This window comes from Tamandua tetradactyla, chromosome 22 (assembly GCF_023851605.1).
Source record: "Tamandua tetradactyla isolate mTamTet1 chromosome 22, mTamTet1.pri, whole genome shotgun sequence".
Lineage (NCBI taxonomy): Eukaryota > Metazoa > Chordata > Mammalia > Pilosa > Myrmecophagidae > Tamandua > Tamandua tetradactyla.
Genome location: NC_135348.1, coordinates 22,127,497 through 22,145,037, shown reverse-complemented (window position 1 = coordinate 22,145,037; position 17,541 = coordinate 22,127,497). Strand labels below are relative to the sequence as shown.

Here is a 17,541-nt window from a genome sequence, read left to right as displayed (position 1 = left end):
AATGCATTTAAATAAAAAAGGGAATACATCTTTTCACTCAGAAGCATATCCTACAGCAAAACAAACAAACAAAATTCTGCACTGGAAGTTCATGATCTATTTCCTCACTTACATATATCTAGTCGCTTAAATTTTGAAAACAATTTTACTTTGCAACTCTTGTTGATGCTATGTGAGACCACGTTAAAATGCCAAAGCCTATGAAGCACAGTTTGATCAGTCACAGTTTCTTTCCAAGTCTTCAGCAAACCAAGGCTTAATACTAATTTTAGATAAGCTTTTCTAAGTAATCAGTATAAACAAATTTATATTGTAAAACCCACTTGGACACTTATTCAACAACCAGATAAAGAAAATATTTATAAAGCTACACTTTACAAACAGCCATATCCTACTCATTCTACTGATACCCCTGAACAATTTTCTATAGATCAGGAGTGGTGGAGTCCACTGTAAAATTACCTAGTTCCCTCTGCTTTTCTCCTTTCTGAATTTTAGCCATGTCTCTCATTTCACCAGATGGCAGGTGAAAAGTGAGGAGAAATTAAACTCAGAATTGATAAACATTTCAGGATTCCATGCACACTTCAGAAACTCTGAGTCATAAAAGTCCCAGGTACCCATTTTCCTCATTCTGTTCTGCTGTTTACACACGTTTTAAGGTAATTATAATTAGTGCATATAGCTCACTTATCAATTTAAATGGAAATTTCTCATTAATGCATCAATTCAGTATTAGCTGTGATCGTTCAGCCAATTATTTGCCATTCCAAGCACACATCATCAATGTTGCTGCAAATAATCAAAAGTTGGCCAGACACACACAGTGGCGGTTTTTATACTGATGAGGACACGCTTAGCCTACTTCCGTTTCCAGTCTGGCAGGATATCCTTCAAAGACCTCTGAAACTCCATATATACTTCCCTGGGAGCATGGATTCACCACATAATTTTAAAACAAGCCAGAACAAGAAATGACGTTTCCATTCTGAGAACTCAAGTGACTAAATTCCTCCCTCAGATGAATAATTTTGAATGCCACAGCTCTATAGGATAGCGACTTCTCCTTTGGTATGGCTGCCCCCACAGAAAAACTTAGGATTCTAATTTTCCACATGCATGTTCCTCCAGGAGCTGATGGGATTTGAAGAAAATAAAGCAATTGAAAGAAATGCTTTGGTTATGTTTGACAATATTTTTTTGAGTTCTTAGATGATAAGAAATTATAGGAGAATGGGATAAGTGAAAAAGGCTTAAATTCCACAAAAAAGGTAATAAAAATGCTAACATGAAAGTATACACTGTGCTAAATGAGGGCAGCACAGTTACTGATGATACAGAAGTCCATTTGTGATGGAGACGGCAGGAGGATGGGCTCTCCCTTGTCCACTATTTCAAAAGCAGCGGGTTTTTATTCCCCTATGTTCAGTGCTGCCATGCACTCCCTGACAAAGATTCTTTGATCTTCCCCCATTAAATATTTCTTGTATGGACCTAGCCTGAACTTGGGAAGAAAAAAAAAAATAGTGTCTATGAAAGGGAAGAGTACTGTCTACGCTTATTCATTGCCTTTCAAAAATGAGGCTATTTGTGAAGTCTTTGTATAATACATACATGAAAGACTGTTACGCTGCTTACTTAGACTATTTTGTTGTGCTTTCCCTTTTTTATTCATGCCTGAAATCAGATGGGGAACCCAAGCAAATAAGGGAATGAATAAGGCATCACCATTCGCAGTCAAAAAGGCTTGACAGGATGATTGAAATAAAAGATTCCATACCTGAATTGGAGGGTTTAGAAACTCTTCCCTTAGGAACCGGGAGTAACAATAATTCCAAAGATTGTGGCGGCGGCGGTGGAGGCGGTGGAGGTGGCGGTGGAGGTGGTGGGGTTACTTTTTCTTGCTTTTTCTCTGAAGGCGGTAGTGGTAGAGGGTCCTCAGGCACCAGTGAAGATTTCTCAGCCAGGAGACTCCCAGCAGCCCTTGCAGCTACCTCTTTCAGAAGAGCTGCTGAGGAGGTCATAGAAGCCAGGGAAAGAAAAGAGCTGGCTGGAGGTGGGTGCTCCTGACCGGGCGTCAAACTTCTCTCACTGACTTTCTTTGATAAAGCTGCCAACGTGGAACTGGCAGACTGGGAACTAAAAGGGGAAGAAAAGGACTCAAATCGCATGGTCTCCTCAGTCCTGGTGAGAGATTTGTCCTGAAGAACAGCATTGGCTGCAGCTTTCAGTTTTAGGATGGCTGAATCCGGGGACAAGCTGCAGGCGGTGGTTGAGTTGGGCAACCACTTACCTTGATTCCATATAAAACGGTTACTTGGAGTGTATTGGTCATTCTGTTCCTGCTTCTCAGCCAGCTTCCTGGCAAGAACGCTGAGCTGTTGGGCGTGGTGGGATGGTGGTGAAAAAGAGAGATTCGAGCCAACGTTTACTGGGGACTCCACTCGGCCATTGGCGGTGGCGGTGGCATCCAGTTTGAGAGAACCAGCCTCCAGCAGCCGCCTCAAGTTGCTGCTCAGGGGCTTATTGGAGCCTGGGGGGTCATCTTCACACAAAGAAGACACACCAGGGGAAAGGTGATCTTGACACTGCAGTGAGTCTCTGAGGACTTCCCCATCAAGAGCTATCAGCTCCAAAGTGTGACTGCTGGGGGTCACGCTCCCCAAGGAAGTGTCAGGGGACGTGGACTGCTCTCGGATCCGGTCCTCCAGAGACAACTTATAGTTCTCCTGGACTTCCCCATAGGATGCTTCTGACGGAGTCTCTGAAGAGTTTCCATACCAAGGTTCTCCTTCACTGAATTCTCCCTCTGCTTCTTCTTGCCTACTAACATCTGGGGGAATTAAGAAGATAAGGTTTATTCCCAAAGTGAACAATTAGCAAGTCTTGAGACATTCAAATGGAGTTGTTAGCATGCTTTCTTCTCCCCTTCTACCCAAAACCAAATGAAAGACCATGACAGTGGTTAATGGTAGGCCTGGTAGCAGAATCAGAGTCTTAGCATGAGCCTGAAAAAGGTAAAAATGCCAAACAGTCAAAGGTAAAAAAAATACCCATTTATTACCTAGATTAAACTTTCTAATTATTACTTCAAGATTAATTGAAATGGAAAGAAAGGAAAGAGGAAAATGAATCTGGTAAGAAGCAACTGGATGAAGAAACTGCTATTTTCAGTGACTAAAGAAATGGAAAACAGCCTGTACATTTAAAAAAAATCAGTATGATACTTTTAGTACCGTGTCAGAATTAGAGAAGCAGCATGGTACAGTGGGAGAATGTTGGATGTGAGACACAAGAAAAGACAGCGAGAACCCACTATGCCACTTTCTAATTCCATGACCTAAGGCGAGTCACTTAGCTGGTTTGGGACTCTATTTCCTCCAGTGTAAGATGCAATTGATAGTACACCAATGTTCACAGCAGCAGTATGCACATTAACCAAAAGGTGAAAGGAGCCCAAGTGTCCATCAACAGAGGAAAGGATAAAGATAATGCAGGATATACATACAATGAAATATTATTCAGCTGTAAAAAAGAATGAAGTTCTGATACATGCTACGATGTGATGAACCTTAAGAATTCCATGTTGAATGAAACAGACAAGACACAAAAAGATAGAAACCTTATGACTTCACTAATTTGAAGTAACTATGCCACTGAACTGTAGGCTTGGAGTGGCTGGGATGGGAGACTTTAGGTTTTATGTATGTTACCACAATTTTTTTTTTAATAGACTAAAAAGACAATGACAATTAAATGCATTAATGATCTTCGACTGTATATAACAATGGAGAAAATGTTCAAAGGACATTATTGGGACAACTGAAAAAATTAGAATATTGACTATATGCTTTATATCAGTTTTCAATTTCTTGAACTTAATAACTGTACTTAATGTGGTTACTTAAGTGAATAGCCTATTCTTAGGAAATATACATGGAAGTATTAAGTGTTCAAGGAGGATGACGTATGCAATCTACACTCAAATGTTTAGAAGACAGATAATATGAGACAGATAGAAGATACAGTTATGATATTACAGGTAATAGATAGGTATAGAGATGATGAAAGATAGATAATGAATAGATATAGACATGCTAGGACAGGATGATACGTGACAAAATTACAAAAGCTGGTAAATCGTGGTAGTGGGGTACTTTGGAATTCCTTGTATTGTTTTTATATCATTTCTGCAACTACCCTGTAAGTTTGAAATTATGTCAAAGTTTTTCTTTTGAAGATGCCATTAATTGAAAAAAGTTTTAAAAAGTATTATAAACACCACCTGTCTATCCTTACTCAGTGGTTATGAAGCTTAAATCTGAATAAGCATGTGACCACCTTTTGAAAACCATCAAGTACTATATAAAAATCCGAGCTCACTAGCAAACACTATTCACATGACTGATTTTTTTAAAGTAACAATATCTCCCATACCATTCGTGCTGACTTGTTTGAATCTCCAGTCCCCAGTCCCCTGGTATCTCATCACAATAAGTAGGAATCTGTTCTCTCATCCCACTAAGAGTGTCCCTTAATTATTTCCTATTCATTAATTCATCAATTCACCACTACCACTCCTCCACCCACCCCACTACCTACCAGTCAGTCGAGACTCCTTGCCATGCTAGGAATACTGATGAACGCAGCCACTTTTCTACCTTGCTCATGGTACTTCTACATGGAATGTCTTACCCCAGAAAACCTGCCTGTTCAATCCTACTCATCCTCCAGACCCAGCTCAAAGGTCTCTTCTTCATGATTCTTCCTCAAACTCTCAATCAGAATTAATCTCTCCTCCTTCACTCACTCATTCATTCAACAAACAATTATAGAGTACCTGCGCGATGCCAGGCATAGGGATACATCAGCGAACATAAAAAGATCTCTGATCTCTTGGAATTTACATTCCACTGGCAGAGGATAGATGTTAAACAAAAAAACCAAAACTAATAAATTAATAGTCCATATGGTGTGCAAGAAGGTGACCAAGAGTTATGGAAAAAAAAAAACGTGAAGCCTGAACAGGAGGATGGGGTGGGTAACTGGTAAGAGGTGAGTTTTGCAACTTTAATAGGGTGGTTAGGACAGGCCCCACTGATGTGATGACATTTGAGCAGAGACTTGAAAGAAGTGAGGGAGTGGGCCATGTAGCTATCTCGGGGAGGGTGGTCCATGAAGAAGAGTCACTGTAAAGGTCCTGCTGTAGCAACGTGCCTGGCATGTCCACCAAACAGCAAAGAAGCTGGTGTGGGTGCAGTACAGTGAGTAAGGCTCAGAGCTGTAGAAAAGGAGGTCTGAGGTGTAAGGTAGGTGTGTGTGTGTGTGTGTGTGTGTGTGTGTGTGTGTGTGTACGCACGTGTATGATGGTGAGGGAGCTATGCAGGTCAGCCAGACATCATAAACTCTTGAAAGGTCTTCTGCATCTGGTGAAATGGGGAGCCACTGGAGGGTCTGGGGCAGGGGATTGATATGATGTGATTTACATATTCAAAGGATTATTCAGCTGCTGTGTGGGGAACACTCTGGGTACAAGGCTGGGAACAGGAGGACCAGCTCCAAGGCTGGAGGCCAAGTGATGGACGATGGAGGCGCCACTCAAGGTCACTGCAAGTGGACAGCTTCTATGTATATTTTCAGTTCAGAGCCAGCAGTTCCGTCTTGTTAATATTGATTTTACCTCACTCTAAATTATCTGTCTACTCTCGGTTTCTCTTCTAAAATGGTGCGCCCTTGAGGGCAGGGATTGTGTTTTATTCTCTACGCATCATGCTTAGCACAATGTCTGGTCCCTCATAAAAGTAGAGGTTAAAAAATATTTAGAGATTGAGCTAAAATTCCTCACTGTGCCCAAAATTGCCATACAGCATGCTGTTTAACTTCTGAATAGCTAGAATTAGAAATGCATGAACTACGAACTAATGCATTGATCTTCCCATGCTACGTAGAGAAGAAACGTCACAAATGACAAATTCTTTTTCACTAAGCTACAGTTCTGCAGCTCTTTCCTGAGATTCTTGATTAAGTTATCAAGAAAATGTAAAATATCAAAAGGAATTTGCTAGGGGGAAAAGGTTAAAATTGAATTTTCTCTTTTTTAAAAAGTCTGGTTCTTGTGATTTGCCACATTTTCTTCTTTCCCACTTGATTTCAACACTTTTCATCGTTCCTAAAGTCGATGGCAACTCTAAACTACTCATCTGCCCACTGGCTTCGCAAAGAAATGCATCCTACCAAACACAAAGCAGTCAACATCAGTTTCAAAATAGGGCTAATTTTATGTTACTTTAGCAAACCACCTTTCTTGATTTCAGATGAAGTATCTTGTCCTTCTGGAAACTGTCCTTTATATAAATACTTCTACTGTAAATAGTAGAAGTAAAAGATATAAAAATCACTACAGTAAGAATTAGCTGACTATCTCCTCCAAAACTGTCTTCTTTGAGCCTTTATAGACTCTCATTAAATGAACTAATATAGGAAAATAGATGACTCAAAATTAAATGCTCAGATTATACTTCTGTCGTAGTAAAGTAGCTCCAGATAGTCAATCTGGGTCCCGAACCAACATGGTAAGGGTCAAAAGTACATACCATCAGGCTTTTGAGAATCACAAAAAGTCATAGCCAGATATCCAATCCCACCATATTACTGAGAATATTAAATACTTGAAAGGTTACCTGGTTGAATCAAACACACACAGCCACATAGCCCTAATGCCAGAACCAGAACTCAAATCTCTCCATTTCTGGCCATGTACTTCTCTGCACAGCCTCATTGCCCAGTCTGCTAAGATGCCATTGGAACAGCTATTTCGAGACAGCTCTGAGCAACTGGCCCTGGCCCAGTCATGCATCCTCCACCTTTCTGAATCAGAAACCAATGAGGGGGTTCTCTTAGATAAGGATAGCAACCATTCTTTGAGATACATCATTAAGAGGTGATACTCATTATCCCATTCTTTTTCTACCTCTTCTTTGCTGGTCAGAAGTTGGTTCAGATGCCCAAAGAAATTACTGCCCTTCTACTGGCAAACCTGCAGAGACAAAGCTCAACTTCCTATCTCCTCCACATGCACAGTGAGCAAAAATATAAAATATTGCCCCTCCATTTTGCTGAAGCAGTTAAGTTGCTGAAGCATCCTAAAGAAGTTGTCAAGTCAGACTTTAATCCTATCAAGCAGTGATACGGATATCTTAATATCCTAATATCCGTATACTAATACAGATACTAATGTCTACAGCTAAAGCAACTTTCCAACCTTGCCAAAAAACAAAGCCAAAACAAACAAACAAGCAGAGCATTTCTTAAGCAGAACTGTTTATGTCTCCTAAAATACCTGGCTATTTCTCAACCACCCATTCCTCGATTCTCTGCAGACACAACCATGGAGATACACTTTCCTCTGGACTGCAAGGAAACTCGGAAACATACAGAACATTTTTTTAACTCATAGTACTCTATTAATAGCTTTTTTTGAAGATGCTCCTCCTGAAATTGAGGTTATGCAAGTAATAAACCACCAAATAACTTTAATGCATGGCCTAGAAAGAGCAAGACCAGAAACTTGAGAAAAGAAACATATTTGAAATTATCTGGTATCACTTAAGGTCAAATGAAAAGTAGGAGAAATTTTCAGAGAAATGAATGCAAAATAAGTGGGATGAGTAGAGGTTAGGGGAAAATCATGAGTTCAAACAAATATGCTTTCAGTTCACAACAGAGAGGCAACAAGGATTTTTTTTTTCCTGCAAAATATTAATTTTTGGCCTGCCAGGTTCTTCTCTATTTTCCTGTTAAATTTCATCAAGATGTTCCTTGAAGGCTGTGGCACAACTGTTGAGCTATGCTAAGCTCACCTAACAGCAGTGTCTTACAGGACTCTCCAGCCCCTTTTCCCAGCAAAATTCACTTTCACATCACATTATGGGAAAAGGTTCTCTCAACAGGAAGCTCAAAACCAAGCATTGCAGCTAACTAAAGGATTAATTTGCTTGATACCACAAACTTTAGAACAAGCAAGGCTTGACTTTTGACTCCCTTTCACAATCTGAAAAGCCCCCAGGCAGGGAGACACCTTCATTTCCCTGTCTGTCAGCCAGCAAGAACTCATGGCATGTAATCGCAGAGCTGGGCACAAGAAGCCCTATTGGAAACGCTTCACAACACAACCACCAAGGGCATCACAGCTTTCTTAACTCACGCTTCCCAGGGAAGCCTCTAAATGGCCAACATAAGCAACTTCCTTATAAATGCATTATTTTTAACCTCCAGAAAAAGAAAAGGTTTCTGTTGCTAATTTTGCAACAACCTATGTCTCCAGACTGTCGGGTTCACACTCATTCTTGTCAATTTTACACAACAGGCTGGGTTCTTTGTTTGTTTTTAAACAGAAACCCAAAGAATTAAGAATAGAAATGATGAAATTACAGAATGAATATATGCAGAATAAATTCCATTTCAATATAGAGAGTATTTATTCTTTGGGGGAAACAAAACAAAATTCTACTACCTAACACATTTATTTATAATTCAGTTCTCAAGCAGCAACTCAGTCACTTGATAGCCACACTCCTGCTGCAGTCTCAGAAGAGAATGCCTTTTCAAACTCACTTCCTTTTTGGTTTGACAGTTTTAATCAGATGCATTTAATACGACCAATAGTCAACTTAGAACATTCTCATTCAGAAAGATCAGGAATGGAGCCAAGGTTGAAACAAGTGGACACAGACGCCTAAAGTCTCATCTCTATCCCTTCCCACCAATCATTCCAACCAGGAGATCCACACGAATCTGGCCACTAGGTCTGGGAGAGCCCAGGGTTCCAACTCCTAGGAATCATCTGGGGCACGGCTGACTTACAGGGTCAGCTCCCTAACAATCGATGCCTACAATGCTCTGCTTGTGACCTCAGGACCCAACTAATCTTTTGGTTTATTTTCATCTACAAATTTTCCATGTTTACCTTCCCACCCAAATCTACACCTATCGCTGTCATCTTCTAAGGACACAAATCTGCATTGTGTTTATCAGTTATACCTGTAACCCCTACCTCAAATTGTACAGTCGTTTCATGCAGCTTTATATAAATGTCTTCTGTAAAGTTTCAGGAGTTCTATATGAAGTTAGTATCAAAACCCATGTGATAATTGATTTAATTCAACCAACATTTACTGAGTATTTCCCATGTTCAGGTAACTGTCCTCACAATAGGGAGACTGGGGCACAACTGTCTCTGAGCCAACAGCTGTATAATAACAGGGGACCTGGAGTTGCACAGCATATGAAGCATGACGAACGGTGCCAGAGCAAGGAACAAAGCAAGGAATATGTGAACACAAAAGAGGGAATGATCGATTCCAATGGTGGAGATGGTGTATGAAATGGGCCTTGAAGGTTGAAGGCAATTTTGATAGAGAACACTGGAAATACTTCTATAAGTGGGTTTGCTTCTCTGTCTACTATCAAAAAGAAAATATCCCAAGCATGCAAAAAGCTAATATTTAGGTGATACATGCTTCATAAATTAACCCAACTAAAAAAAAGTTGTATTTTTAAATTTTCACAATTTTTTTTTTTTTTTTACATGGGCAGGCATCAGGATTCAAACCTGGGTCTCCGGCACGGCAGGCGAGAATTCTGCCACTGAACCACCGTTGCACCGCCCTAATTTTTCACAATTTTTAAAAACACCATCTGTTAATTTACTAGAGGTAGATTTTACCAATTACTTTGCCTTACTCATGAGTCTTGAAATAAAACCATAAGATTATAAATTCCTTGAGGCAGTACCATGAGTTACTCATCATTGTATTTCTTCCCAGTGCCTTGCACAGTGAGAATGTTAGTCAGGGCTCCTTTGGTTGTAAGTGACAGAAAACCACCGGAACTGCATGACACAAATAAAATAATTTCTCAGTTCCTATACCAGACAATGAAAGGCACACATGGCCCTAGCATCAGATCATTAGCACAAGTGATGCCTAAAGCACCGATGGGGTTCTCTCTCTCTCTGGCCTCTAGTCTCCACCTCTAGAGGTTAGTTAGCCTTCTGCTCTCAGGCCACCTTTCCCAAGGGGTTGAAAACCCAGCTGCAGCCAATTCTGGATTTTCAGTCTCAATGAGTCATCACTAGAGAAAGGTCTTCCCCCCTCTGATTGGCCTATTGGGGGTCGTGTCCCCCTCTCTGCACCTATCACTGAAGCCAGAGGGCGGGTACTATATTTGGCTCAATCTGGGTCACTGAAGAAAGGAGAGGGAAGAGATATTAGGAAGACAAAAGCAATGACCTCTATCATGTTTAATAAAGGTTTATTATGCTGCCTATAAGCTGCTCTGAACCCATTTTATTATTTTAAGCATAAAACGTATTCGGATTTAGACTACTTTGATCTGCCAATTTTTAAATTGTCCCTTTGTAGCCTGAAAGCCTTAACACATCCCCCACATCAGCTCGGCCTGAATCTGAGTGACCTCTCGGGTGGCCAGGGCTCCAAGTCCACTTTCTGAGGAAAGCGCACAGGTCCCCCTCAGAACAAAACCAGGCAGATCACAGTGACTGAAACATCAGTGACCAGGGCAGTGAATCGCGATCAGCGTGGCCAATAAAATAATTTAAGAACTGCTAGTGATTTAAAACTGTCAGGGTGGAGAAGACAACCAGATTCTTGTCTTCAGTCTAGCTGGGGAAAAGGTGCTGCGAGGGCATGGAGAAGTGAGAGGAAGTCTGAAGAAGATGAGAGTTCGCAGACTAAGACATCAGGAAGGGTCGAGATGACGATTTTGCAACAGCAATATTTTCAAATAATTATTCTGAATGCCCAGAAGTTAAAAAAAAAGTAAGAAAAAAATAACACATTTACCCCTTATCTTGAAAGTAGGGTCCCAGTAGTATCTAAGTCAGTTTCAGTAGTAGTATCTAAGAAAGTTCTTAGCCAGACCTTCCAGTGACTGAGGAAACCCCCAAGTAACTTCAGCAAACTTTCCATCGCCAATAATTGGCAACTCTTTCATCTTTCAGGTGATCAGAGCAAAAAACTTACTGACACTCTTGACTCTTCTCTTTCTCTCACAGCTCACATCCAACCTACTCATGGATTCATGGTTCTGCCTTCAGCATCCATCCCAAAACTGACCGTTTCTCACCATTTCTACAGAACAAGTCTGGTATAAACCACCACCAGACTTTACCTGGATGATGGCAACTGGTCTCCTGGCACTCCATTTCTGTTCTGCTATTCTCAACCAGCAGACAGAGAAAGCTTCTAAAAATAGGATGTCAGATACCGTTGCTCCTGCTTCCAAACCCTCGACAACAGTGCCCCATCTTTTTCAGAATAAAAACCAAAATGCTTCCCTTGGCCAACAAGACCCCGCATATCTGTATAGCCTTCTAACCTTATCTCCTACCGTTCACTCTTGTTAGTACAGTAAGACTTAGCACTTGCTCTTCCCATCACCTAGAATCTTCTTTTCCCAAAAGAGCCTCATGGCTGATTCTTTTTCAGGTCTCCCCTCAAACGTTACTATTTATGGTTCATTTCCCCTTATCAGAACAGAAGCTCTGGGGGGAAGGGATTTTGTTTCCTTCACTGCTATATCTTCAGCAACTAGAATGGTACCAAGCACAGAGAAGGCTCTTATTCTTTGTTGAGTGCATGAATGAGAAAGCAGAATAGGCTTAACAATCAGTACTGGAAATGAGAGCTATTTTCAAAATCACAACTTTTAATTCTGTTTATCTCAAGATGAGTCAAACGTGGAATAGGGAAAAGAACCTGTTTTGCACACATTTTTCCACCAAAGTTTCCCTAACAGCCAAGGAAAGAAAACAACGCAGGGGAACTTGGGACTGAAGCTGAAGCACCCTCCCAGAAGCTCTAAATTTCTTCGAGTTTTAGCTTAACAGTTAAAGATACTCTGTATCCTACTCTGTACTCTAACCGTGCTTGTCTTAATAATACAGGACGTTTCCCACAAATCATTAAGCAAAATTTATGCTTCAGGAGGATGCACATGTTTCTCTGGATACCCACCTGCTTTGGAAATACATACATCCTAACTGGAGAAACAAGAATATCTGAAAAAAATATATTAAAATGTCTAAGCCCCAACAAAGATGGTTATCATTGCTACTTTATTACAACCTCTGTGAAATTAGGAAACAGACATTCCTAGTCCTATTACTTCCACTTAGGGAGAGAAAAGCTAAAGCATAGACGATAAAGTGACTTGCCAGCCTGATACAATGAATCAGTCGGATGTCAAGAACTGTAAAACAATTTGTTGGATTTTGTTACAGGAATTATTTTAGCGATGGAAAAGCCTTGGAGATCTAAGCCACATGGCTGGTCTCTAGGCAGAGGCTAGAAAGGTCCAGTTATTTGCCCACAGTTTCACAGTCAATTTACAAACATGGGCAGGACTTGAGCTCAGCCTCCCGATCCAAAGGCTCCTTCGACTAAATTCTTCCACTTTTCAGCGAGCCTTAAGTGAATGAATGACTTCTAGGATGGAGGCTGGTACAAAACAGGCTACCGATAAACATCTGTTAAGTGAATGAACAAGCTTATGGAGAGCAATGAAAACAGGCCTGAAACTATAAGAGATATTTTCATATTCATCAGCAAATCTGTTCTCCACAATAATTTTATGTGGTAGACCATACTCTCTTCATTTTAACCGACTAGGAAACCAAGATTCCAAAAAGCTAAACGGCTTACCCCAATACACACAGTGAGGGACAAAGTCAGGTCCAAACCCAAATCTTCAGAATAGCTAATAGAACATAAGCAGCTCAGCCAAAAAAAAGGTAATTATTTCAAGTCACCAAAGAGTACCAAAGTACCATCCAATCCAATATTTAAAATTTTATCTTGATGGGATTTAAAAATGCATACACACTCAAACACAGTATGTTGAATGCTATTATTAGCTATTTTTAATAGCCTGTCTGAACCCTTTATTCACCATTTCTCCCTAAGCAGAGCCCCTTTCTTCAAAATCTGTGACATCTCATCTGCCATAAGATGAGAAAACACCACCAGGTTTATTAAAACTGTGTGCAAACCAAGGACAAATAACTAGTTTTGAATGAAGACCTGAAGATATTTTCTTGGATTTTTTTCACCCCTAGAGTCTAAACTGTAGCACTATGTTTTTCCATAGCCTGGGTATTGTTACACAAAACTGACCAGGCTGACTAGTCTTCCTATGTTTGAAAAACTACGAGCAGACTAATAGGCTATTTTTGCCTGTCTCTAAACTTTAGCCAAATTTCTTTCAAATAAAAGATTTTAAGAGCATCATTAGGTAAGAGACGCCTTTTATTCCTAAAGCCACTTAGAAACCTCTTAACAACAAAATATTAATCATCACAGAGATTGTAGTAAATATATGTCAAAATATAGCTTGAATTCACTTAACAAAAGGTCAAAATCTGGGGACCAAGACACTACTGGTTAGTCTATGGATTGATTACTTGCTCCATCACCTTTTCATGCCCCTCCAAGTTACACAAAGCAGGCAGAATCCGTCCCCTCAAGCAATCAGAAGCAAATTTACCATAGCTACCACATCGTTATCAGAAAAATTGTCTGCTAAAGCTGATAAATTGGTCGATTATCTGCTTCCTTGATTTTTATTTCCTCTTGTACAAATGTTTTCATCCTTACATTACCAATACCTTTTATAAGATGAACAATAAATTACCAAACTACTGAAATCAACGGGAAATTCTTAATAGATCAAAAAAGAACTTAAAGAAAGGGAGCCCTAATAACCTAATAATGCATGCTGGGGTCTAAGACACTGCACTCTATAGATGGATGAATGGCTACTTAGTGAAATCTTATTTTACACATAAAATGATACATTATTTCGTGGCACATATACCAAGCACTGACATCATGGACCCTGTAATGAAATATATTATGGTCATAAACTTTGTGCCTTGCCAAGGGGAAATTTCACATAGTAAGTCTTTAAGTTACTAAAAATATATAGATATTCAGGAAGAAAAGGGCATGGAGGGGGATGGATTAAACAAGGGAAAAGAAACGAAACTGCTTTGTATTTTCTGCTTAAATACATATAAAACAAAAGGTGCAGAGGAGGCATTGCTCCAACACTCACATCCTCACAAAAGGATAGAGGCACCATACAATTGTGTGGGAATACTTTCACCAGTTATGCACAAGAATCTACAACACCAAAGGACAACCCTAACTCAAAGTTAACTTTAAATACTTGGATTAGGTCAACAATATTGACCTTTGCCCCTACCAGGCTTTGAGCCAGGATTGTTAGCAAGCAGTCAAATATATTCTTATTCATTGTCCTTTTTTTTTCCCTGCCCACCTCTAGGCACAGAAATAAGAAGTAGACGATGGAAGGCTAGAAGACAACCCACCAACAAACGAAGGCAAAGCCAAGGATAACTCACAGCTAGATTAACATCCCTTAACAACTCTGATTCCGATGGTTAAATCCATGTAACTCTCCTTGAATCCTGGTGGTGATTTCCTTTTATCCCGGGCATACTCTGGCATTCCACTTGGAGATTTCACTAAGAAACTTTGCTAGGCCTTTCACCTGAAAGAAATCAGGTTTTCTAGTTGTCTGACATCATCAACAAGGATCCAGAAGAGAAGACACTCATTCCATTTCCCAACAATAATCAGGCTCGGGTGCAGAACCCCAGGGTCACAGGAGCAGAAACAGTCTCTGGGTAAGCCCTGTATCGCCAAACACACCTCTGAAGAAACAGGAAGTGTGATAAGAAAATTCAAGGAGAGTTTCCAGAAATGCAATGCATCCAATAGTAAGGATGATTTAGGGAATATGCTCTACTGCAACGACAGATGAAGGCTCAACCCGTCATGTAGATGATTCTCCCACACCGCCAAAAAAATTTTGTTAATCCCTCTGGCATTCATATGTATGATCCCAGAGTGACCACAGCAATTCCCCAGGAGTATGTCCACTTACGTCATTTGTGCATCAGTCCCTCTCTCCTTTTGGGGATCCATAAAATGCCAGAACTTTATATTTAAATAAGCATATCACTTTTTCATCTTTCAGAACTGCCTGCAGTTCTCTAGCTGTATTATGAGAACTTAGTTAACTAGCTTAGCCTCCTCCAAGAACAGGTATTTGCAAACAAGGATGAAAATACATCAGGCAATTTAAAGAAGTTCATTTGAGGAATGCAAATTTAAAAAGATTTTTGATGAGTATATGCTCAACTAGGCAGGCTTTCAAACAAACAAATGTGTTTTGAAGTTACCTGGAGAAAGCCAAATTGTTTTGGTATTTCTTTGTTGATATTAGCAGAACTTCTCTAAAACAGGTGTCGTCAATCTTTTTCTATTAATAGGCAGATAATGAAGAGTGTAGGCTTTGTGGGCCACATAGAGTCACCGCCCCATAATATTCTTTTGGTGCTGTTGTTGTTGCTTATTTTATTTTATTTTTTTACATGGGCAGACACCGGGAATCGAACCTGGGTCCTCGGGCTTGGCAGGCAAGCATTCTTACCTGCTGAGCCACCAGGGCCCGCCCTGTTGCTTATTTTTTAACAGTGCTTTTAAAATGTAAAAGCAGCTCACGAGGCTGCCCAATTTGCTGACCCTGCTCCAAAGAACAGATTCTTTTTCTTTATAATAAAAGGACAATAATGCTTTAAAATGGTATTGAAAACTCAGAAACATGATGACAAACTTCATCATTCTCTTCAATCCAGCCTTTTGTGAGTCACTAAGCATCTTGGTGCCTCAGTTTCTTCATTTATAAAATAAGGTCAGAATAGATGAATGATTTACAAACCATACTGATAGGGTTCTAGGGAAGAGTGGGTTCCAAGGACCCATTCACTCCTCCCACCCTAACACTATTAACAATCAAGGATGTATTTTCTCTATATAGGAGCTTTCCGTAAGGACAAGGATTCCACTGAAAATTCTTGAAAAACACTGTATTAAGTGATCTCAGGGATCATCTCCTTGGTGTTAACACTCTATGAATTCATTACTCTTCTCTAATCATTTTACCAGGAACTAAGCATCAGGCAGATAGGAAATGTTTTACAATCCTATATTGAAGTATTTATATGAAAAGAAGCAAAAGCAAGAAAGATCTTATTCTAAGGTGCCACCAGTCCTTAAGATTGTAGAAATCCATCTATCACCAAATCAGAGGGTTCCCCAAGTCCCACACATGCTAACCAGAGTTAATTCTTGCATCCCTCTGCTTAAGGCTCTGGGAAAAGCAAGATGGTTTAGTGGTGGAAAGAACACTGAGCTGAGACTTGTAGACTTGGGTCTGAATTTGGGACTGACCAGCTATATGAGTCCTGAAATTTATTTAGCACAAATCGTAGACTCTGCTATCCGAAGACTACATATTGGGTACATGAGCCAGACATGTGGAACACCCCCCCCACCCCATTACGCACACCCCTCACCTGTAAAGCGGGATGATAACACCTGCTCCCCCCACTTCCCTCCCCACATGGTGGCTCTTTGGATATTCCACAGCATTTGTAGACTGCTAGATAGCATTCAACCAGAAAACTACAGATTCTCCTACTATTAACCAAAGAAAATATAGGAACTTCAAGAATTTACCAAATTGATAAAATAATTTGTTTTGCAGAGCAAGAAACTGTTTATATAGCATGAGGCAACATGGCAAAACAGAATGGGCATGGCTTTGGACCAGATAATGCCACTCAAATCCTGCCCATACTAAACATACTAAACTTGAGGCCATAGGCAGGACACTGGGTATCTCTGAGCCTATCCTCCATTTACAGAGTAGGATACTAATGCCTGTAACTTCACAGGGTTATTGTCAAGGCAATTCAGAATTATATAAGTAAAGAACCTGGCATAGAATTGGCACTGAGTGAATAACAGTTTCCCTGACCCTCCCTCCCAAGCACCTAGAAATCTCAGATGGGAAAAAGTTAAGATTTAAGTAGTAGGGCTTGCCTCAGAACTGTTGATTTTGCTACCCAGCTCTATATCATAATCACCTCAACCATAGAGGACAGGAAACTTCTGGTTGTTATGACCATGGAATCCAGATGCAGAATATGCCCAGTCATCAGGAAAATCTTACAGTCTTGGCACAGTTTTAGGACAGAAAAAAGAGCAACAGCCAATAGCTTAGGAGAGACTCTACAGTCTGGAATGTGCCACAAACTTCCAACCACAAAGTTCTCTTTTGCACTTAGATTGTGGTTGGAAGTCTGTGGCATAGGCCATGGCCTTCTCTTCTCAGCAACCCTCTTCTGGAAGCACATGACATCTCTGACCCAAAGCAGCCCTTAAACACAGGGAACTCCAAAGTCAGAGTCCACAGGTTGTTTACGGTCACCTCTGGGCCACACACGCATGAATGTCGAAGGTGCTATGATCATCACCTCGTACTCACTCAGTTGTATAAATGGGACAACTCATTTCTCATTTCTGAAAGAAAAAGATGGCAGAAGATATTATCCAAAGTCCTGTCACCTCTAAAATCCCTTGACTGTGTGAT

At 40.3% G+C, this 17,541-nt stretch overlaps 1 protein-coding gene across 3 annotated transcripts in view; it reads right to left on the bottom strand.

Moving 5' to 3' along the window:
* The window catches only part of ZNF827 (zinc finger protein 827), a 171,875-nt gene that overhangs the window by 136,585 nt on the left and 17,749 nt on the right, over positions 1 to 17,541 (bottom strand). For all 3 annotated transcript variants that reach the window (XM_077139893.1, XM_077139895.1, XM_077139894.1), the window contains exon 2: positions 1,781 to 2,833. In XM_077139893.1, coding sequence (XP_076996008.1) covers positions 1,781 to 2,833 — 1,053 coding nt within the window. The remainder of the gene's footprint in view (positions 1 to 1,780; positions 2,834 to 17,541) is intronic.